This window comes from Bombina bombina, chromosome 3, assembly GCF_027579735.1.
Source record: "Bombina bombina isolate aBomBom1 chromosome 3, aBomBom1.pri, whole genome shotgun sequence".
Classification (NCBI taxonomy): Eukaryota; Metazoa; Chordata; class Amphibia; order Anura; family Bombinatoridae; genus Bombina; species Bombina bombina.
The window spans coordinates 1,065,056,345-1,065,074,125 of NC_069501.1; the positions used below are offsets into that span (position 1 = coordinate 1,065,056,345).

The 17,781-nt window shown below is 35.3% G+C and overlaps 1 protein-coding gene across 1 annotated transcript; it reads left to right on the forward strand.

Moving 5' to 3' along the window:
- The first annotated feature begins 1,469 nt into the window (after positions 1–1,469).
- Positions 1,470–15,705, forward strand: LOC128652614 (keratin, type II cytoskeletal cochleal-like). Its single transcript, XM_053705546.1, has 7 exons — positions 1,470–1,880; positions 2,005–2,225; positions 5,118–5,178; positions 9,008–9,103; positions 12,854–13,018; positions 13,552–13,677; positions 15,340–15,705. The coding sequence occupies exons 1-7, from the start codon at positions 1,470–1,472 to the stop codon at positions 15,703–15,705; spliced, it is 1,446 nt and encodes a 481-aa protein (XP_053561521.1).
- The last annotated feature ends 2,076 nt before the right edge of the window (positions 15,706–17,781 follow it).

Below are 17,781 nucleotides of genomic sequence, written 5' to 3' on the forward strand. Positions count from 1 at the left end.
CTTAAAAACGAAAGGTTAAAGGGTGAGGAGACAGAAAGCGTAGGGTAAATTGTCATGTAGATTGAAGTTGTAGTAGTGAGATAAGGAAGTTCAAGATTATGTTGTTTAGAAAGAGAAACTCTTAGAGCAGAGGTGGTAGGTAGGTAGGTAGGTAGGTAGGTCTGTCTAAATAAGGAAGAGGTCTCAAAGAGGGCTTGAGGCTATACAAAATGGGAAACAGTCTGATGTAGTGGGGTAGAATGTTCCATAGACTAGGAGCAGCACAGGAGGAGGCAGAAACACAGGCTTTGTCTCATACACTGCACAGCTGCTTCTTAACCTCAAATTCGACCAATCGCACAAAGGAAAAGTATTTTATCTCATTCTGAAATTATTTGGGTTTTTAAACTTTCAAAAAAGTTTAAAATAAGAAAAAAAATAAAAAATATTTTACATTTGTCCTTTATTTATTAAATTTCAAACTTAGACATAGGGGTCAATTTATTATATGTCGACATGATTCACTGTACGACCGCTGCTTCTTAACTTAAGTTTCCAGCAAGCTGGAAGCTACTGGTGTAGAAAGCAGCATGCGCTGCGTATTAATTCTACGCCATAGAGTTTATTATTTAATAATACCTCATATAACTATAAACTGTCCACTTAGGAATGGGCGTGTTTTTGAGAAATGACTTTTGAATGGAAGAACAAATATTCCCCTTGATATTCATTCTGTTATTTCAGTTATACTAGGACAAATTGTATCATTTGACATTTCAACATTAATTCTTAAAAACATATTTAAGTCTCTAAGAACCAATGTTTGAATGTTGTATTCAATAGTTGAAAGTTCACATTTGAAAAAGTGGGAATAAATGTTTTTTTTCCAAAAAATGACCATTGAATGTTGGGCCTCATTCATAAAGAAACATGACCAATGTTTTTAAAGAACATGATAAAACATCTGTCCATCCCTACTGACCCCATTATACATCAGCTACATTTAGATAAATAACAGTGCTTGAAAAATGTATTTAGAAATTGTCTGTTCATTTTAGCAAAGTATTTGTTGGCACTTTGTCTTAGAAAATACTTCTTGACAGATGAACATGTAAAACAATTTAATCTCTTCTTCATGGAGGAGAACAAACCATGCATGGGCCTTTTTTAGTCTCAATAAAGCAGATTAGATAATATTCATAATGAAATTAACTGCATAAACATAGTAATTTAGGATTGCATGATGCTATTAGGAGTTTTTAATCCACACCTGAATTAAAATAAGTGATAAAGAAATGCCTGGTGCCAGTGACGCCAAGCCCAGACCACACCAATTATAGTACTAAATGTATCTTTAACTCTCCAATACAACCAAGCCCCTTATCTTCATCATATAAAAGGCACCATGTTTTGTGGTGAACTCATAAATCTTTTATTTCCTTCCTCTGCTTCAAACACATTTGTTTGCTACGCTTCCTTGAAAAGAAACAATGAGCCAAAGTCGGCAATCAGCACATGGTAGATCTGGAAAAGAAAATGCTGGAAGAGGACCTGAAGGTGTAAAGATGAATTTCAGCACTTCTTCTTTATCTCATTATGTAGGAGTTGGCCCTAAACATCATAACAGTGGAAAATTTGGCACTGGCAGCCTCTTTAATTTTGGTGGACACAAAAGAGTTTCCATTAGTTCAGGCAGCGGAAAAGCCCCAGGATCCAACAAAACATTTGGAGGAGACTGCTACCCTGTTTGTCCCCCTCGTGGAATTCAGTCTGTTACAATAAACCAAAGTCTTCTTCAACCCCTTAACGTAGATATTGATCCAAATATCCAGAAGGTGCGCTCAGAAGAAAAGGAGCAGATCAAATCACTCAACAATAAATTTGCGTGTTTTATTGACAAGGTAAGATTTAGCGGTGTGTGTGCATTGACTTTCCTCTGATTTTTCAAAAATAAAACACCTAATATAGCTGTGGAACAGACATTTATAATTGAGTTATTCTGTTTAACTTTTTCATTGAGTTTAGGTTCGGTTCCTGGAGCAACAAAATCAGATTCTGGAAACAAAATGGACCTTTTTACAAGAACAGGGCCAAAAATTTGCCTCTAAAAGAGATAACATCAAACCATTGTTTGAAGCATATATTGGCAACCTGCATAAACAGAGTGATGGTTTAAAGAATGAAAAATGTCGCTTGGATGGGGAACTGAAGCACATGCAACACGTAGTGGAGGAATTCAAGTCTAAGTAAGCCGAAACAGAAAAGTTTATTTTAAATCAGTATAGGATTAAAGATACATTATCATAATAAAAGTTAAAGAGAAATAAAAAAATATTAACCCATAGTTTATATCAGCAACACATTGTGCAGCTGTCAAACATTAAAAATAGTTTTTTCATGAAAAAATAATTGTTAAAGATGTTTAAATTTAAAGGTACAGGAAAGTCAAATTTAAACTTGCAAGTATCAGATACAGCATGCAATTTTAAGACAATTTTAAAATCACTTCTATTTTCCAATTTGCTTTGTTCTCTTGGTATCCCTTATTGAAAGTGAATATGCACATATTCTACACTAATAAAAGCTATATGCTAATTGGTGCCTGCACACATTTATCTCTTGTTATTGGCTAATTAGATGTATTCAGCTATGCTGTCAGTAGTGCAATGAAGTTCATTCAGCAAAGAATAACAAGAGAATGAAGCATATTTGATATTAAAAGTAAATTTGAAAGTTGGTTACATTTGTAAGTTCTATCCGAATCATGAATTAAATGTTTGGGATTTCCTCTCCCTTTAAGTGAAATGAACAGAACATACATATTTGTGTATAACTCTCAAAGAAAAAAATTGGTTTATTCAGCACAAGAACATCCATTTAAAAAAAAAAAAAAAATATCTGTAATACAGTTAACTTTTTTAGTAAAATGTCCCTTAAGGTTTTGCATTGAAAAAGATCTGCATAAAAAAATGGGTTAAACACATATAAAAAGTCCTATTTGAGAGCAGTGGAAGTTGCACAACCCTGACATTCACAACAGTTCCATAGTAAGAAGTTCACAAACTACATACTCTAGTAAATGTAAGCATGTAATGTTTGCACTACAATGTTTATCACATAACGATAATAATTTCAAAGTACTATGTCGTATCAGTCCTATAATGAAAATATATATTTTACAAGCTGCTCTAAAATGAGGCATCAGTTGATCGGAGATGACAGAATTTAAGGATTATTTCCTGAATACAAAAAGGTAAATTAATATGACCAGGAAATGCATAGTACAGGTGGCCCTCGTTTTACAACGGTTCAATTTACACCGTTTCAGAATAACAACCTTTTTTTTCAGTCATGTGACTGCTATTGAAAAGCATTGAGAAGCAGTGCATTTATTAAAATAGCCAGTAGGTGGATCTGTTGTGTTACAGCAAAGCCAAGCAAGCTGAAATTAATCAGTTTAACCAGACCTGAGCTATCAAGGAGATTTCAAAGGAACAAGATCTTCCTGTCTATAAATCAGTCCAGATTGGAATGCATAGAAAGAACTGTTTGCAGAAAAATGCAAGTGAAGTCTGCATTGTGATTATTTTATTAGGTTTATAATGCTGTTTAGCAAATGTTTTTGTTCATTTAACTTAGTTTAATTATATATTCTGTGTTGTGTGATTATTTTATTATGTTTATAATGCTGTTTAGCATTTAAAGTCTTCATTTCAAAGCTTTAAAAATAATGTATTAGGTGTTACTTATGACAATTTTGAGAGGGGCCTGGAACCTATCTCCCTCACTTCCCATTGACTTACATTATAAACTGGGTTTCAATTTACAACGGTTTCGATTTACAACCATTCCTTCTGGAACCTAACCCTGGCGTAAACTGAGGGCTACCTGTACATACAGACAATAAGCACTAAATTTCAAAAGACCTACTTATAAAACAGTAATAATACATAGGGGCATATTTATCAAGACCACTGCTTCATAACTTGTCGGGTTGATTGACACCCCCTGCAAGCGGCCAATTGGCCGTGAATCTGCAGGGGGCGGAATTGCACCAGCAGTTCACCAGAACTGCTGGTGCAATGATAAATGCCGACACAGCGTATCCGCAATATCGGATCATGTCCGCTCGCACCATATTAAATAGGCCCCATAATCTGGTGACTATGTTTATCACTTTAAATTGTGGCCAGTAAGTGCTAGCTATAAGCAATCACTGTGTAATTTGTAGTCAACTCAGACAATTTGCAGTATAAGTAAAGGGACAATAACCATCAAATATTATTCATGAAATGTTTAATTATACAATCTACAATAACATTGCAACGTATTTCCTTTTCTTATTTTTCCAATTTTTCCAGTAATTTAAATCTGAAAAGTGTAGGTTTTCTGTTCTCCTCAGAGAGATTGGAATTTATTCCTTGAAATGTAGCTCATTTAAATATCTCTCTGACAAACCACAAGATAAGATAAACACAAAACTTAAGAGGCTTTTCAAGTAGTGTGCCCATGGACTGCAAAATAATGTAAACTGTGCTTAAACAATGACACTTTTAATTGTTAGAAAAGCACAAATATATGGAGCAAAAAAGGGTATACTTTTGTGTGTAGGGCTGCCAGGTGTCCAGTATTCAACTGAATAGTCCAATATTTTATCAGACTGTCCAGGAAAATCTTCACAAAAATACTGGACACTTAAATGTTTTTTTCATTCCATGAGTATTAAATGCATAATGCCTCCTATACCTCAATGCAATTACAGATATGGAGCATAATAAAAGTGAGGGGTAGGCAAAGGGGTTAAATCTCTAATGTTTATATGTGTTACTGGCAGCCAATGGGTATAATTACTGCCTAGTTGTGAAAAACACACATGGTAGGATCAAGAGCGGGGTCTAAGGAAGAGCTTTGTTTGGGGAGGGGGTTTATTGTGTGGCTCACAAACCATCATGTCCAGTCACCTACATATTGTCCAGTTATGTCCTGTATATAACTTGTCATAAAGAGGAAGGGTAAAGTTGTGATGAAAGATCAAATTCAGTTTATTAGACTTTAGATCAGTTCTTTGGATTTTAAATGTAGGAAATATTTTAACTTCACTGTTATGTGTAAACATGCTGCATCTGTTTTACAATCAGGTATGAAGAAGAAATTAATATAAGGACAACTGCTGAAAATGACTTTGTGACACTGAAAAAGGTAAGATGTTATGATGTAATAGTATTTAAAGGGACATTAAACACAAAATAATTGCTATATAAAATGATGTATTCGAAGCAAAGATTAGCTTGAGAATAATATCCAGATGTATTTTTAAAAATGATATTGTATTACTTGATTAAATATATTTTGAAAAAATAAGTGTAAAGCTAGTGTTTAGAAAGCAGTGGGTGCAGCCATATTGTAACTTATGTTTTCTTCTTTGTCAGTTAGGGACTCTTATAAATGGGTCACTAGAATGTGCAGCTAATAGGCTCCATTTATTAAGCAGCAGATGCTTAACTTGTTTGCCACCTTTTAGGTGACGGATTGAAATCAGCCTGATCTGATCCAAATGATTGACAGCCCCAGCTAGCGGCCGATTGGCCGCCAGTGAGCAGGGGGTGGCATTGCACTAGCATTTCACTAGATAAAAAAAAAATGATATAAAAAAAACCCAAAAAACTTTCTGCCAGTACTTAAGATTGCGGTGACAATTGTGAGGTGGGGGAGGGAAGAGAGCTGTTTGAGAGGGGTCAGGGAGGGATCAGGGGGTGGGATGTGTCAGGTGGGAGGCTGATCTCTACACTAAAGCTAAAATTAACCCTACAAGCTACCTAATTAACCCCTTCACTGCTGGGCATAATACAAGTGTGGTGCGCAGCGGCATTTAGTGGCCTTCTAATTACCAAAAAGTAATGCCAAAGCCATAAATGTCTGCTATTTCTGAACAAAGGGGATCATTTTTGTCATAATAGCACAAGCTGTTTGTAAATAATTTCAGTGAGAAACCTAAAGTTTGTGAAAAAGTTAGTAAAAAAGTAACAATTTTTTTTTATTTGATCGCATTTGGCGGTAAAATGGTGGCATATATAATATACCAAAATGGGCCTAGATCAATACTTTGGGTTGTGTACTAAAATATATATATACATGTCAAGGGATATTCAGGGAATTCTGACAGATATCAGTGTTCCAATGTAACTATCGCTAATTTTGAAAAAAAAAAAATGGTTTGGAAATAGCAAAGTGCTACTTGTACTTATTGCCCTATAACTTGCAAAAAAAACAAAGAACATGTAAACATTGGGGCCCCTATTTATTAAAGGTCTGTCGGACCTGATCCGACAGTGCGGATCATGTCCGACAGACATCGCTGAATGCAGAGAGCAATACGCTCTCCGTATTTAGCATTGCCGCCCCCTGCAGATTCACGACCAATCACAGGGGGTATCAATCAACCTGATCGTACTTAATCGGGTTGAATTACGGCGATGTCTGCCCGCCTGCTCAGAACTGCCGGCTCGCCAGAAACACGGGCCCTCCCCTGGGTATTTCTAAACTCAAGATAAAATTTAGAAACTATTTAGCATGGGTGTTTTTTGGTGGTTGTAACTTATAGTAAAGTCTGAGTACAGAAAGATGCTAAATCTTTTTCTTTTTCACATTTATTTAATCTTCTATAGTACATTTAACAGTAGCTCTGTTTCACTGAAAAATACTATAACATACATTGCTTGATCTGCCTGATTTTGTTGATTCATTATCTGCCTTTAAATACAGATGGGTTCTCATCACTTAAACTCTATCTTTACTTGCTTGACTTTTTCAGTTCTGAATGAAGACCATCAAACCAAATTGTAAATAAAGTTAAGAAAGTTTTATTTAAAGGGACAGTATACACTAATTTTCATATAACTGCATGTAATAGGCGCTACTATAAAGAAGAATATGCACAGATACTGATCTAAAAATCCAGTATAAAACCTTTTAAAACTTACTTAGAAGCTCACAGTTTGGCACTGTTGATGAGGTTAGGCTGGGACACCCACTGAAAGGGGCTGGTTAAACAAAAAGGGCAGATATACCGCCCATCCCCCTTCCCTGCATATGAAAAGACAGATAACATAAACAGGAGCCTGCAGGAGTCTGTAAATGCGTGTATACATTTGACACTGTGGGGCTTGGTTAGGAGTCTGAAAATCAGCACAATGTTCTTAAAAAATAAGCAAAACTATACATTGATACAAAAACACTCCCAGAAGGGCTCTATAAATGGATCATCTACAAAACATTTATGCAAAGAAAAATCTAGTGTACAATGTCCCTTTAACAGTCATCAGTATGTCAAGTGTACAAACTATCTAGTAAAAGGAAGTCAGCCCTCTTGCTTTGCTGCTCCTCTGCTAAGTTTATTACTTCACCATAGATCTATCTTTTTTGTTCCTTAAAGGGACAATGTACACTAGATTGTCCTTTGCATAAATGTTTTGTAGATGATTCATTTATAAAGCCTATCTGGGAGTGATTTTGTAACAATGTATAGTTTTGCTTATTTTTTAATGAGATTGTGCTGAATTTCACACTCCTAACCAAGCCCCAAAGTATCAGATGTAGCCTCAAGTCTACAGATCCATGCTTTCTCCTGTTTGTGTCTGTTCTTGCTGTTTTATCAGCCCCTTCCAATGGGTGTCCCAGCCTAACCTTATCAACAGTGCTAAACGGGGAGCTTCTTAGTAAGTTTTTAAACGGTTTTATTCTGGATTTTTAGATCAGTATCTGTGCATATTCTTCTTCATAGTAGTGTCTATTACATGCAGTTATATGACAATTGGTGTATACTGTCCCTTTAATCCTGTTAAATGTTACACTTTACCTGTATATTTATTTCCACCTTAAAGGGACATAAAACCCAAAAGGTTTCTTTTGTGATTCAGATAGAACATACAATTTTAAAAAGATTTCCTCTTTACTTCTATTATCAAATAATATTTGTTTTCTTGTTATCTTTTGTTGAAAATCAGGAATGTAAGTTCAGTGGTGTGCACGTATCTGCAGCACTATATAGCAGCGGTTTTGCAACAATGTTATACATTAGCAAGAGCACTAGATGACTATTTCCTGTCATGTAGTGCTCCACACATTTGCACCCTACCTAGATATTTCTTCAACAAAGAATAACATAAGAACAAAGTACATTTGATAACAGACGTAAATCGGAAAGTTTTTTTAAAAATTGTATTCTCTGTCTAAATAATGATAGAAAAATTTATCAGGATCGCAGGTGGACAGGTTCACAAGCGATGCTTGACCTTGCACAAACAATAGCGCATGATTAGGTATTAAAAAGTGGTTGGTTATAACGCATTTTAACTAAAGCAAAATGTTAACGCACCAGATGTACATATAGCATGCCCTATGCTTTCTTATTGAGTTCGTATTACAAGTTGTTGGTTAAGTGTTAAGCTTGCACGTAGTTTGAAATGCCACTTTCACATTTAGCACTTTTGAAAAACAGATATTAACTGTTATCGCTTTTTATTGCACATTCAAAAACATGGAAGGTTTATAGGAAAAGAACTTTACCAAATACTCCGCTACTTGAGTGGATATTTTGATCACTGTCGGCTTAGCCTGAGGGGGGGGTGTAAAGCCCCGAAACGTTGCTCTGTTTTGTACTGATGCCTATGAAGTAAAGACTTTTGCATTTCAAAATACTATGGAGTATCTGACTGTTTTTCTTTGGCTTAGCACTCAAGTGTTATCCGATATGAATTTTAGCACAGGCCTTCTTAGAAATCTATTATCTGAGGGAAAGAAAGCACATGCGCTATTCAACATAAATATTGTAGCGCACGTTATACTACCGCATGCACAGTATATATTAATCATGGACTAGTAATACCAGAGTACAAATGAAAGCTTTTTTGAGCTCCACATATAATTTGACCCCATATATTTTAATGATATTTTTGAATGCACACAATAAAACACTCACGGTTAGTTATTTGTGAAGAATATTGACTTTAATTACTTTTTTTTTTTTTAGGATGTGGATGTTTTGTTCATGCAAAAGGCAGAACTGGGGACCAAGGAAGATTCTCTAATCGATGAGATCAATTTCTTAAGGGCTCTTTATGATACGGTACATGCTATTCTTTTAAATATTCATGATTTTGCTCCAATAAAAATAGCAGAGCAGGCTAACAATGATTGTCTTTATTACCTCTTAAACTAAAGGTACCTACAGTGTTAAAAAAAGATTAAGGTTATGTTTATTATGGATGGTTACATCACATCAGCCCTTTCATATACAATCCAACACCTATTATCTGTACTCAGTATATAAAGATGCAAGTTAATTATATGGTGCGGGAAACAGATTAGAGTCTAATCCTTCCGATTTATTTGTCTTCAGGTAGACACACATAGCACAGCATACTGAAGAAATAAAAGTGCAGTTAACTGTAAATAGCTGAAGGTTTTCATAGCAGTTTAGAAAAGGTTAAACCCATGGAAAAACATGTAGACAACATTATTGTCTAATATCAAATCCCTATAATTATGAGAATTCATACTTAATAATAATTTGTCTGCTTGGTATAAAAAAAATCCCCTCGAGAATGTACATACAATATATAGTTAAAAGAACATATAGTTCTAATGTTACTATTGCATACAATTGCAACATAGGTTCAGTACCAATATTTGATCTAGGAAACTGGGCATGAACATACCAGTTTGCCCTTATGGATAGTACCTACAGAGGGTCGTCTTACCCACTTGAGTCTCCTTTGAACAATGGGTTTGGACAGCTAACCCCAGATGTACATTTTTGCCTATATGGGCCTTGTCAGTATAGGAGGTATACATATACTCCTTAGGGAGACTATGGGGCCGATTTATTAAGGGTCAAATGGACCTGAATGCCCCTGTTTCCGCCTGAGCCTTCAAGAGTTAAGAAGCAGCAGTCTTTAGACCACTGCTCCTTAAAGGGACAGTTAACACCAGAATTTTTGTTGTTTAAAATATAGATAATCCCTTTATTAACCATTCCCCAGTTTTTTGCAAAACCAACACTGTTATATTAATACACTTTTTACTTCTGTGACTAACTTGTATCTAAGCATCTTCTGACCGCCCCTAATCACATGACTTTTAGTTATTTTGCATATAGTTGCATTTTAGCCAATTAGTGCAGTGTCTGCCACTAGCCACGGGCGTGATCACAATGCTATCTATATGGCCTACATGAGCTTGCTCTCCCCTGCTGTGAAAAGTAAATAAAATAGAGGCGGCCTTCAAGGGCTTAGAAATGATCATATGTGCCTCCCTAGGTTTGCTTTCAACTAGAATACCAAGAGAACAAAGCAAAATTGTTGATAAAAGTAAATTGGAAAGTTGTTTAAAATTACATGCCCTATTTGAAAAATGAAAGGTTTTTTTGGACTTGACTGTCCCTTTAACTCATACGCCTCTTCTAAGGCTGCGGACATCAATCCGCCTGATCTCATACGATCGGGTTGATTGACAACCCTTGCTAATTCACTAGAACTGCTTGTGCAATGTTAAATGCCGACAGCTACCCCATAATCAATGTGGTAGCATTTATCTCATAACCGATTACCTCTCGGTGCATAGAAGGTGTTCTACCCTGACACCAAAATGCCTTAAAAATATTACATAACAGGCACACAGAAAAACCTCCCTCTATAAAATGACCCACTCTAACATAAGCAAAAACAATCAGTTAAAGAAAATAAAAACAAGACAACTTCATCAGCTTTGAAACAGTGGGACACAAGTGCAAATAACACACGTCACAAGGGCAATAGAGCCTTTATTAATTCCTCATGCTGGATCTAAGTGTAGGGGGAAAATCCTAACCATGACTCTTGAACCTCCCAGAATGCCCATGGCCAGTCCCCTGAGGTACCTTTTGTTCTATCTTGTGACACAACTGTAGCATAACAAAACAGACATGCAAATATTTTACCATTACAAAAATGTACCACTTTGCAAACATGTTTCCTACATTTTTCTTTCATAATTATTGGTTTTTCACATTGCTAACTTTTTACATTTGTTGTACAAGATATTGTGCATTGGACACCTTATGCTATGATATATGTTAATGGGAGGACATTTACAAATTAAACTGTAGAAAATATAGGTGAAGCAATGCTTAAATCATTTAGAACATGATCACATCATTACAACAAAGCCCAAGGAAAGAACAAGGCTCAACTGGGGATTGACAGGACTTAATAGCTTTTCCTATGGGACGGTAACCAGTCAGTGACATCCAGGGTACAGAGGTTACACCATGGGTGGGCACCATCTCGTAAGACAAGCTACTATCCGACCTCTATCTCTGTTGAGCAATTTTCTTTCCTAATTCAGTAAAAATATTGCTACCAGTTTAACTTTTCTCACCAGGATACCCAGATAGTGGATAGTGGATTGACCTGTGTGCATCGGACCAGCTTATGACCAGAATTAAGCATTTATGAGATGCCCGGAATGTCATCTGGCAGATGTGCGACCATTTGCTTTTTCAAAGATTACGGCCATTTGAACAGTAGTAATTCTAGAGGACTGCTGGGGTGGTTTGCTGTGCCCCTTTAATTATAATAATAGCATCCTTCATTCTAAAAATGATCAGAATCCTTTAAATCTGTTCTTCTTTTCATCCACAAATAGAAGACAGGTAGAAGGGATAAAAAGTGGAAAATTAATAAGGATAAATAGAGGATTTCTAAATCCCCCAGTAGTACACTTGGGATATACTGTAGCTGTTGTGGCAACCTTTGCAAATTCTTCACATTTCTTAGGTCTGTCCTTTAAGGCATAAAAGTGCATAGTACAGGAAACACGATTTAAAGGTAACAGCCAACATTTAAGTAAACATACTCCCTATATTGTTTGAACTCGCGAAGAGTGTTCCACTCCCCTCTAAAACCCCACTCCCACGTATAACTCAGGTATTGTCAGATTTTAATAAGATCATTTTGAGAATAAATTGACCTGATATATTAACATTTGCTAGTAAAAGGTAAAGACCAATATGTTTAAAACATCATTCACACAATATTTGTAATAAAAAAAGCTTAATGCTGCATACAGTTCCTATAGATATATAGGTATAAATATATATTTTACATTAACATTATCAGATACATATATAGAAATATATATTTAACAATAAAAAATTGTTATTTTTCTATGCAAAGAACACTGAAATGTGAAATATATGTAATGCTCTTCGGGTTTCGCTCTTTAAGTCTAACGCGGTGTCGGGTTCATGCAGATGAAGAATAAGTTATGTAAAATATTAAAAATAAAATATTAATAGTTATTAATTATTATAGATATTGTAAAATAATATATTCTATAGATTATTTAGACTTTTTAGTACATCTATAATAATTATTTGCATTAATTATTTATTGTCTCCAATATTTTATATTTAATAAATATATAACGCACCCTAAAATAACTCATGTTGGTTAGTGTATATGAAGAATTAGTGTACTCCTGTCGGGTTTGAGCACATAAACATGTGGCAAGATGTCTCCCATAGAAATAATGAGAGGTTTCTGCTATGTAAAAGTTCAAAAATATGTTTAAGCTTAACTATTACGCCCACTGCAATTCAAATACAGCCGTTTTCAGTGCACTATACCTTAAAATCAGTGTTATTTACCAATTCATGGGTTTTCTTTTCAGAGTAAGTAGTGTTTTGAGTATTTTGATACTTATTTTGTGAGAAAAAGCAGTGAGATTGTAGGGTGAAATTATTAAGAGAATTACTCTGGGATTTTGTGTCCTAGGTTGTCTAAATAAAAGTGTGTTTTACAAAATTGTTTATACTACAACTCTGCATGGTTTATAGGAACTGGCTGAAATTCATGAACAACTTGCTGATACTTCTGTTGTGCTGTCTATGGATAACAACCGGGATCTGGATTTGGCCGATCTCATTAGTGAAGTGAGGTCTCAGTATGAGGAAGTTGCTGCCAGGAGCAGAGCTGAAGCGGAGACAGCCTATGACAAAAAGGTCAGTGTGCCAATGCCAACTGCATTGGACACAGGCTCTAACCCACATTTTGTGCAATGGTCCCGTATAAACAGTTTGAGAATTCTGTCCTGCTTTCACTCTTTCCTATTTATATAGAACTTAAAATATGTCCATACCTGTGTTTGTGTGTGTAAGTGTGCATGTGTGAGTGTGTGTGTGACTGATTCTGTGTGATTATGTGGCCCAATACCAACATTCTCACGAGGACCTAAATATTTCATGATAATTATTTCATCATACAAATCTATTATGTACATTTTTGTAAAATGAACATTAAATATATTAAAAAATACCAATGTAAATATTGTAATGTTGACAATTATAAAATGATTGAATATACTTGAGTATGCTCATGAATAGGATAAATGCATTTTCATACTTTTATGTCAATGGGCCTAACAAAGTACATACATTTACTATTGTGTGTACTCCACAAGTAGAATACATGCTAGCTGCATCTGTGCTTTAGCTGATATCCATATGCCCATGTGAAACTGCTATGATATGGTTAGTTTCAGCATTTGAAGGAAACAGCAGGGCAACACGGAGACTGTGTGAAGAAAAGCAAGAATGAGATGCAGGAGCTGAACAGCATGATCAAGAGACTGCGCTCAGAAATTGACAGTGTGAAGAAACAGGTAAGGCACATACTGTATTTACACATTATATTCATGCTGTCTGCTAATTTTAGAGGCTTACACATGCATTTAACAGAAAAGCTTTAAAACTTTAGCCAGGGATGGCTCAAGATATTGTGCTGCCTGAGTCCGAGAATGCAATGAAGCCCCCTAGTAGTAACATTATTAGTTAGCGTATTAACCTACTAGCCTGGCTGCTGACCTTACTAAACCTACCTAGCATGCTCTATCTGAATCCTGAAAGAACAAATTTGGGTTAAATAGCCCTTTAATCAACCCCCAACTACAAAGAAATTGCATAGAGCAGGGGATACACTCAGTTATTTATAGCAATCATTTATTTATCCACAATTAGGGAGATAAAATAAATATACTTGTGCTTTAATATAGTATAGATAATGATTAACAAAAATGACCACTAAATACAGTAGATTTGCATAATCAACAAATGCATGATAAAAAGACAACGCAATAGCACTAGGGGGTAGATTTATCAAATGTTGGACGGACATGATCCGCTGTAGCATACGCTGTCGGAATTTAACATTGCACAAGCATTTCTGGTGAAATGCTTGTGCAATGCTGCCGCCTGCAAGGCCGCGAGCAGGGTTGTCAATCATAATGATCATATCTGATCGGGGTGATTGCTGTTCGCCACCTTAGAGGTGGCGGATGAGTTAAGGAGCAGCGGTCTTACGATTGATACTTTTTAACTAAAGTTTCCAGCGAGCCGGGAACTTCGGGGGTAGATTGCAGCATCCGCTGCTTGATAAATGTACCCCTTAGTCTGAACTTTAAATGTGTAGTAGACAAATTTCAAAGTTATTTCTATTCCCACTCCCCCTGCATCATGTGACAGCCATTAGCCAATCACAAATGCATATACGTATATTCTGTGAATTCTTGCACATGCTCAGTAGGAGCTGGTGACTCAAAAAGTGTAAATATAAAAAGACTGTGCACATTTTGTTAATGAAAGTATATTGGTAAGCTGCAAACTGCAGGCTCTATCTGAATCATGAAAGTTTAATTTTGACTTGTGTCCCTTTAAAATGCCATCAAAACATTTATTTTAATGAAGGTCATTTGCAGTGCAAATGGTAAATTAGCATAAAAATCCAAATTAAACTTTCATGCTTCAGATGAAGCCTCTGGTGCAGCATCTATCTGTCCAAATATAACATTGCGCAAGAAAATGTTCGTGCAGCCCTTGTGCAACTATTTGCTTGAGAGCAGGGTTTTCATTTATTCCTGATTAATAATTCCAGTACCTATGAGTTAGAAGACTTGTTAAGAAGCAGTGGTCATAAGGCCGGTGCTTGTTAACTTTTGGTTGATGTGAAATGTGTTTTGAAGCAAACTGGAATACCGTTGTTGAAGGGTCTCACAGCAAAGTATCTGATCAGTTTTCATGGTCTGAAGCACCATGGTCTTATGTACTGAAATGCCCCTTCTAATGAGCTGAGATAGATCCCTCCATCATTAAAATTGTTTAATTCAATTTAAAGACACATGAAACCAAAGTTAATTATTTCATGATTCAAACAAGGCATACAATACAATTTTAATCAACTTTGATCAAATTTGCTTCATTTTCTTGGTATCCTTTGTTGAGTAGGCCGGCTACTGATCCTGTATATAAATAAATACATATACTTACAGATTACTGCACTAGAGACAGCCATCTGTGAAGCAGAGACGCGTGGTGAGCTTGTTCTAAAAGATGCCAAAGCAAAAATGGCAGAGCTGGAAGCTGCTTTACAAAAGGCTAAGCAAGACTTGGCCGGCCAATTACGCGAGTATCAGGAGCTGCTGAATATTAAACTGGCCCTGGACATTGAGATAGCCACTTATAAAACGCTACTGGAGGGAGAAGAAAGCAGGTTAGTTCTCTCCATAACATTATATACAAAAACTCTCATTCAAAACAAATGCGTCGTCTGCCAAACTCCTCACATAAAACAAATGCATAAAACCATTTTTATCAATGTTGGGGATAGCAATATTTTATCAGTCATCATTTACTAATGTGCCCAGTTGATTCCAATCTGTGAATCTGCAAACAGACAATGTTTTACAGATATATTATTAATCCATATAAGAAACAATGATGACAATAATTTCATGTTACTCACTACTTTTACTCCAGCACTTATAAAGAGAGTCATTAGCGGAACTGGCACGGACATGTGACCTATATATTGCTACATAGAGGCATTCATTTCTCAATAATTGCCTGATTCAAATTTAATGTAAATGCTAAATCAGCATCCATTTATAATTGTTTATATAACAGCATCTTCAAAAATGATGAAATCCCATATGACAATTAGTAGGTGTAAATAGCTGTAAAATGTGCGTAATTGTACAATGGTTTCAGATATACTAACAATATTTCTTTCTAATAGGATGCATGGAGAGATCGATAACAACATTCAAATCTGTAAGTAATTGGTTGGTATTAGATGTGACAAGTCTATAGCATTAGAAAGTTACACTTTACAATTCACTGGCCCTTTGCCTCCAGGCTACAAGCATACTGTTTCATTTCAATGGCTGCTATTCTTATTAAATTAAATATTGTTATAAAAAATTGCTTTAAGGGACATGAAACCCACATTTTTTCTTTCATGATTCAGATAGAAAATACAATTTATTTATTTTTAATATTTATTTTTCACATTTTCAATCAATACATACAAAAAAGAAAAGAGGCAGCAAAAAAAAATACCCAAATATAAATGAATAAATAAATAAATAGCGAAATAGACATATATTGTGGAGACGCAGCTCCAGTTCGTTCTATCGTTGTCATGGAGACGCAGCTCCGAAATGAAAATAAATCATTTCTGAACATAACTTGATCGGTGCAATGTCTTATTCTATATTATACATTTGACTTTCCTTAAATAGCTACCTCTATAAACGTAAATGAAACAAAACATAGTGAAAAAAATATGACCCCTCTCCCCTGAACTCCCGCTCCCCACCAACCCCACCTGTAATATACTGCTTGACAATTATGATTCTCCCCCATTTCCTCTCTTATTATCCCTCCACTGTTGCGGCAGTTCTCCTAATAATAGGAGCGAAAAATGCTGTTGATTTCTGTAAAAGGGTTATAAATTAGATCTAATGAAGACAATTTTACAATAGAAGTATATTAAAAAATTATTTGAAAATGCATGTTCCGTCTGACTCATGGAAGAACAATGTTGGATGTTCCTTTATAGTTTTAGAGGCCCTGTTTGTTATTTTTGTTTTGGTTAAAGGGACACTCAAGTCAAAATTAAACTTCATGATTCAGAGCATGACATTTTTTTTAAATTTCATTTTTTCCCTTTATTTTCCAACAGCATAAAAAATTAATTAGTCTATTACATATGGAATCCTGTTTCGCCTCGCAGGGCATTACATTACAAAAAAACAATAAGTCAAGGAAACAAGAGAAAACATACCTAATTCACTAAACACCACAAAAAAAAATTAAGTTTTCTATATCTCAGAACAATCTGTAAACTAATTCTAATAGCACCATTTACAAGAATTTAAGCTAAAAAATAACATTTTGGCCCTTATGGGTCATCTATTTCAACTATCTTATCTTGACCCATTGTTGTGTCCTGAGTGATTCTACCTATATAATTCCATAATTTGTTACTTAACTATTATTTTGTTGGAATCTGCGATTAAGCTGCTACCTTGAGGGTGCTCAGTAAATTAATTATGATTAATATAAGCTGGAAGGGAGGGGGGATGGGCAACCCAGGGAGGTAGAAAATACAATTTTAAACAACTTTCTAATTTACTTCTGTTATCTAATTTGTTTCATTCTCTTGGTATCATTTGTTGAAGTAGCAGCAATGCACTAATGGTTTCTAACTGAACTCATGGGTGAGCCAATCACAATCAGTATATATATGCAGCTACCAATCAGCAGCTAGAACCTAGGTTCTCTGCTGCTCCTGAGCTTTCCTAGATAAACCTTTCAGCAAAGGATAACAAGAGAAGGAAGCAAATTAAATAATAGAAGTAAATTGGAAAGTTGTTTAAAATTGTATTCTCTATCTGAATCATGAAAGAAAATGTTTGGGTTTCATGTCC

Bases quoted from the DNA above. Each gene is read 5' to 3' on its own strand.
- LOC128652614 (XM_053705546.1), top strand. From the start codon at position 1,470: ATGAGCCAAAGTCGGCAATCAGCACATGGTAGATCTGGAAAAGAAAAT. The intron at 5,179-9,007 runs GTAAGATGTTAT...TTTTTTTTTTAG, and splicing joins ACTTTGTGACACTGAAAAAG to GATGTGGATGTTTTGTTCAT. The intron at 9,104-12,853 runs GTACATGCTATT...CATGGTTTATAG, and splicing joins TAAGGGCTCTTTATGATACG to GAACTGGCTGAAATTCATGA.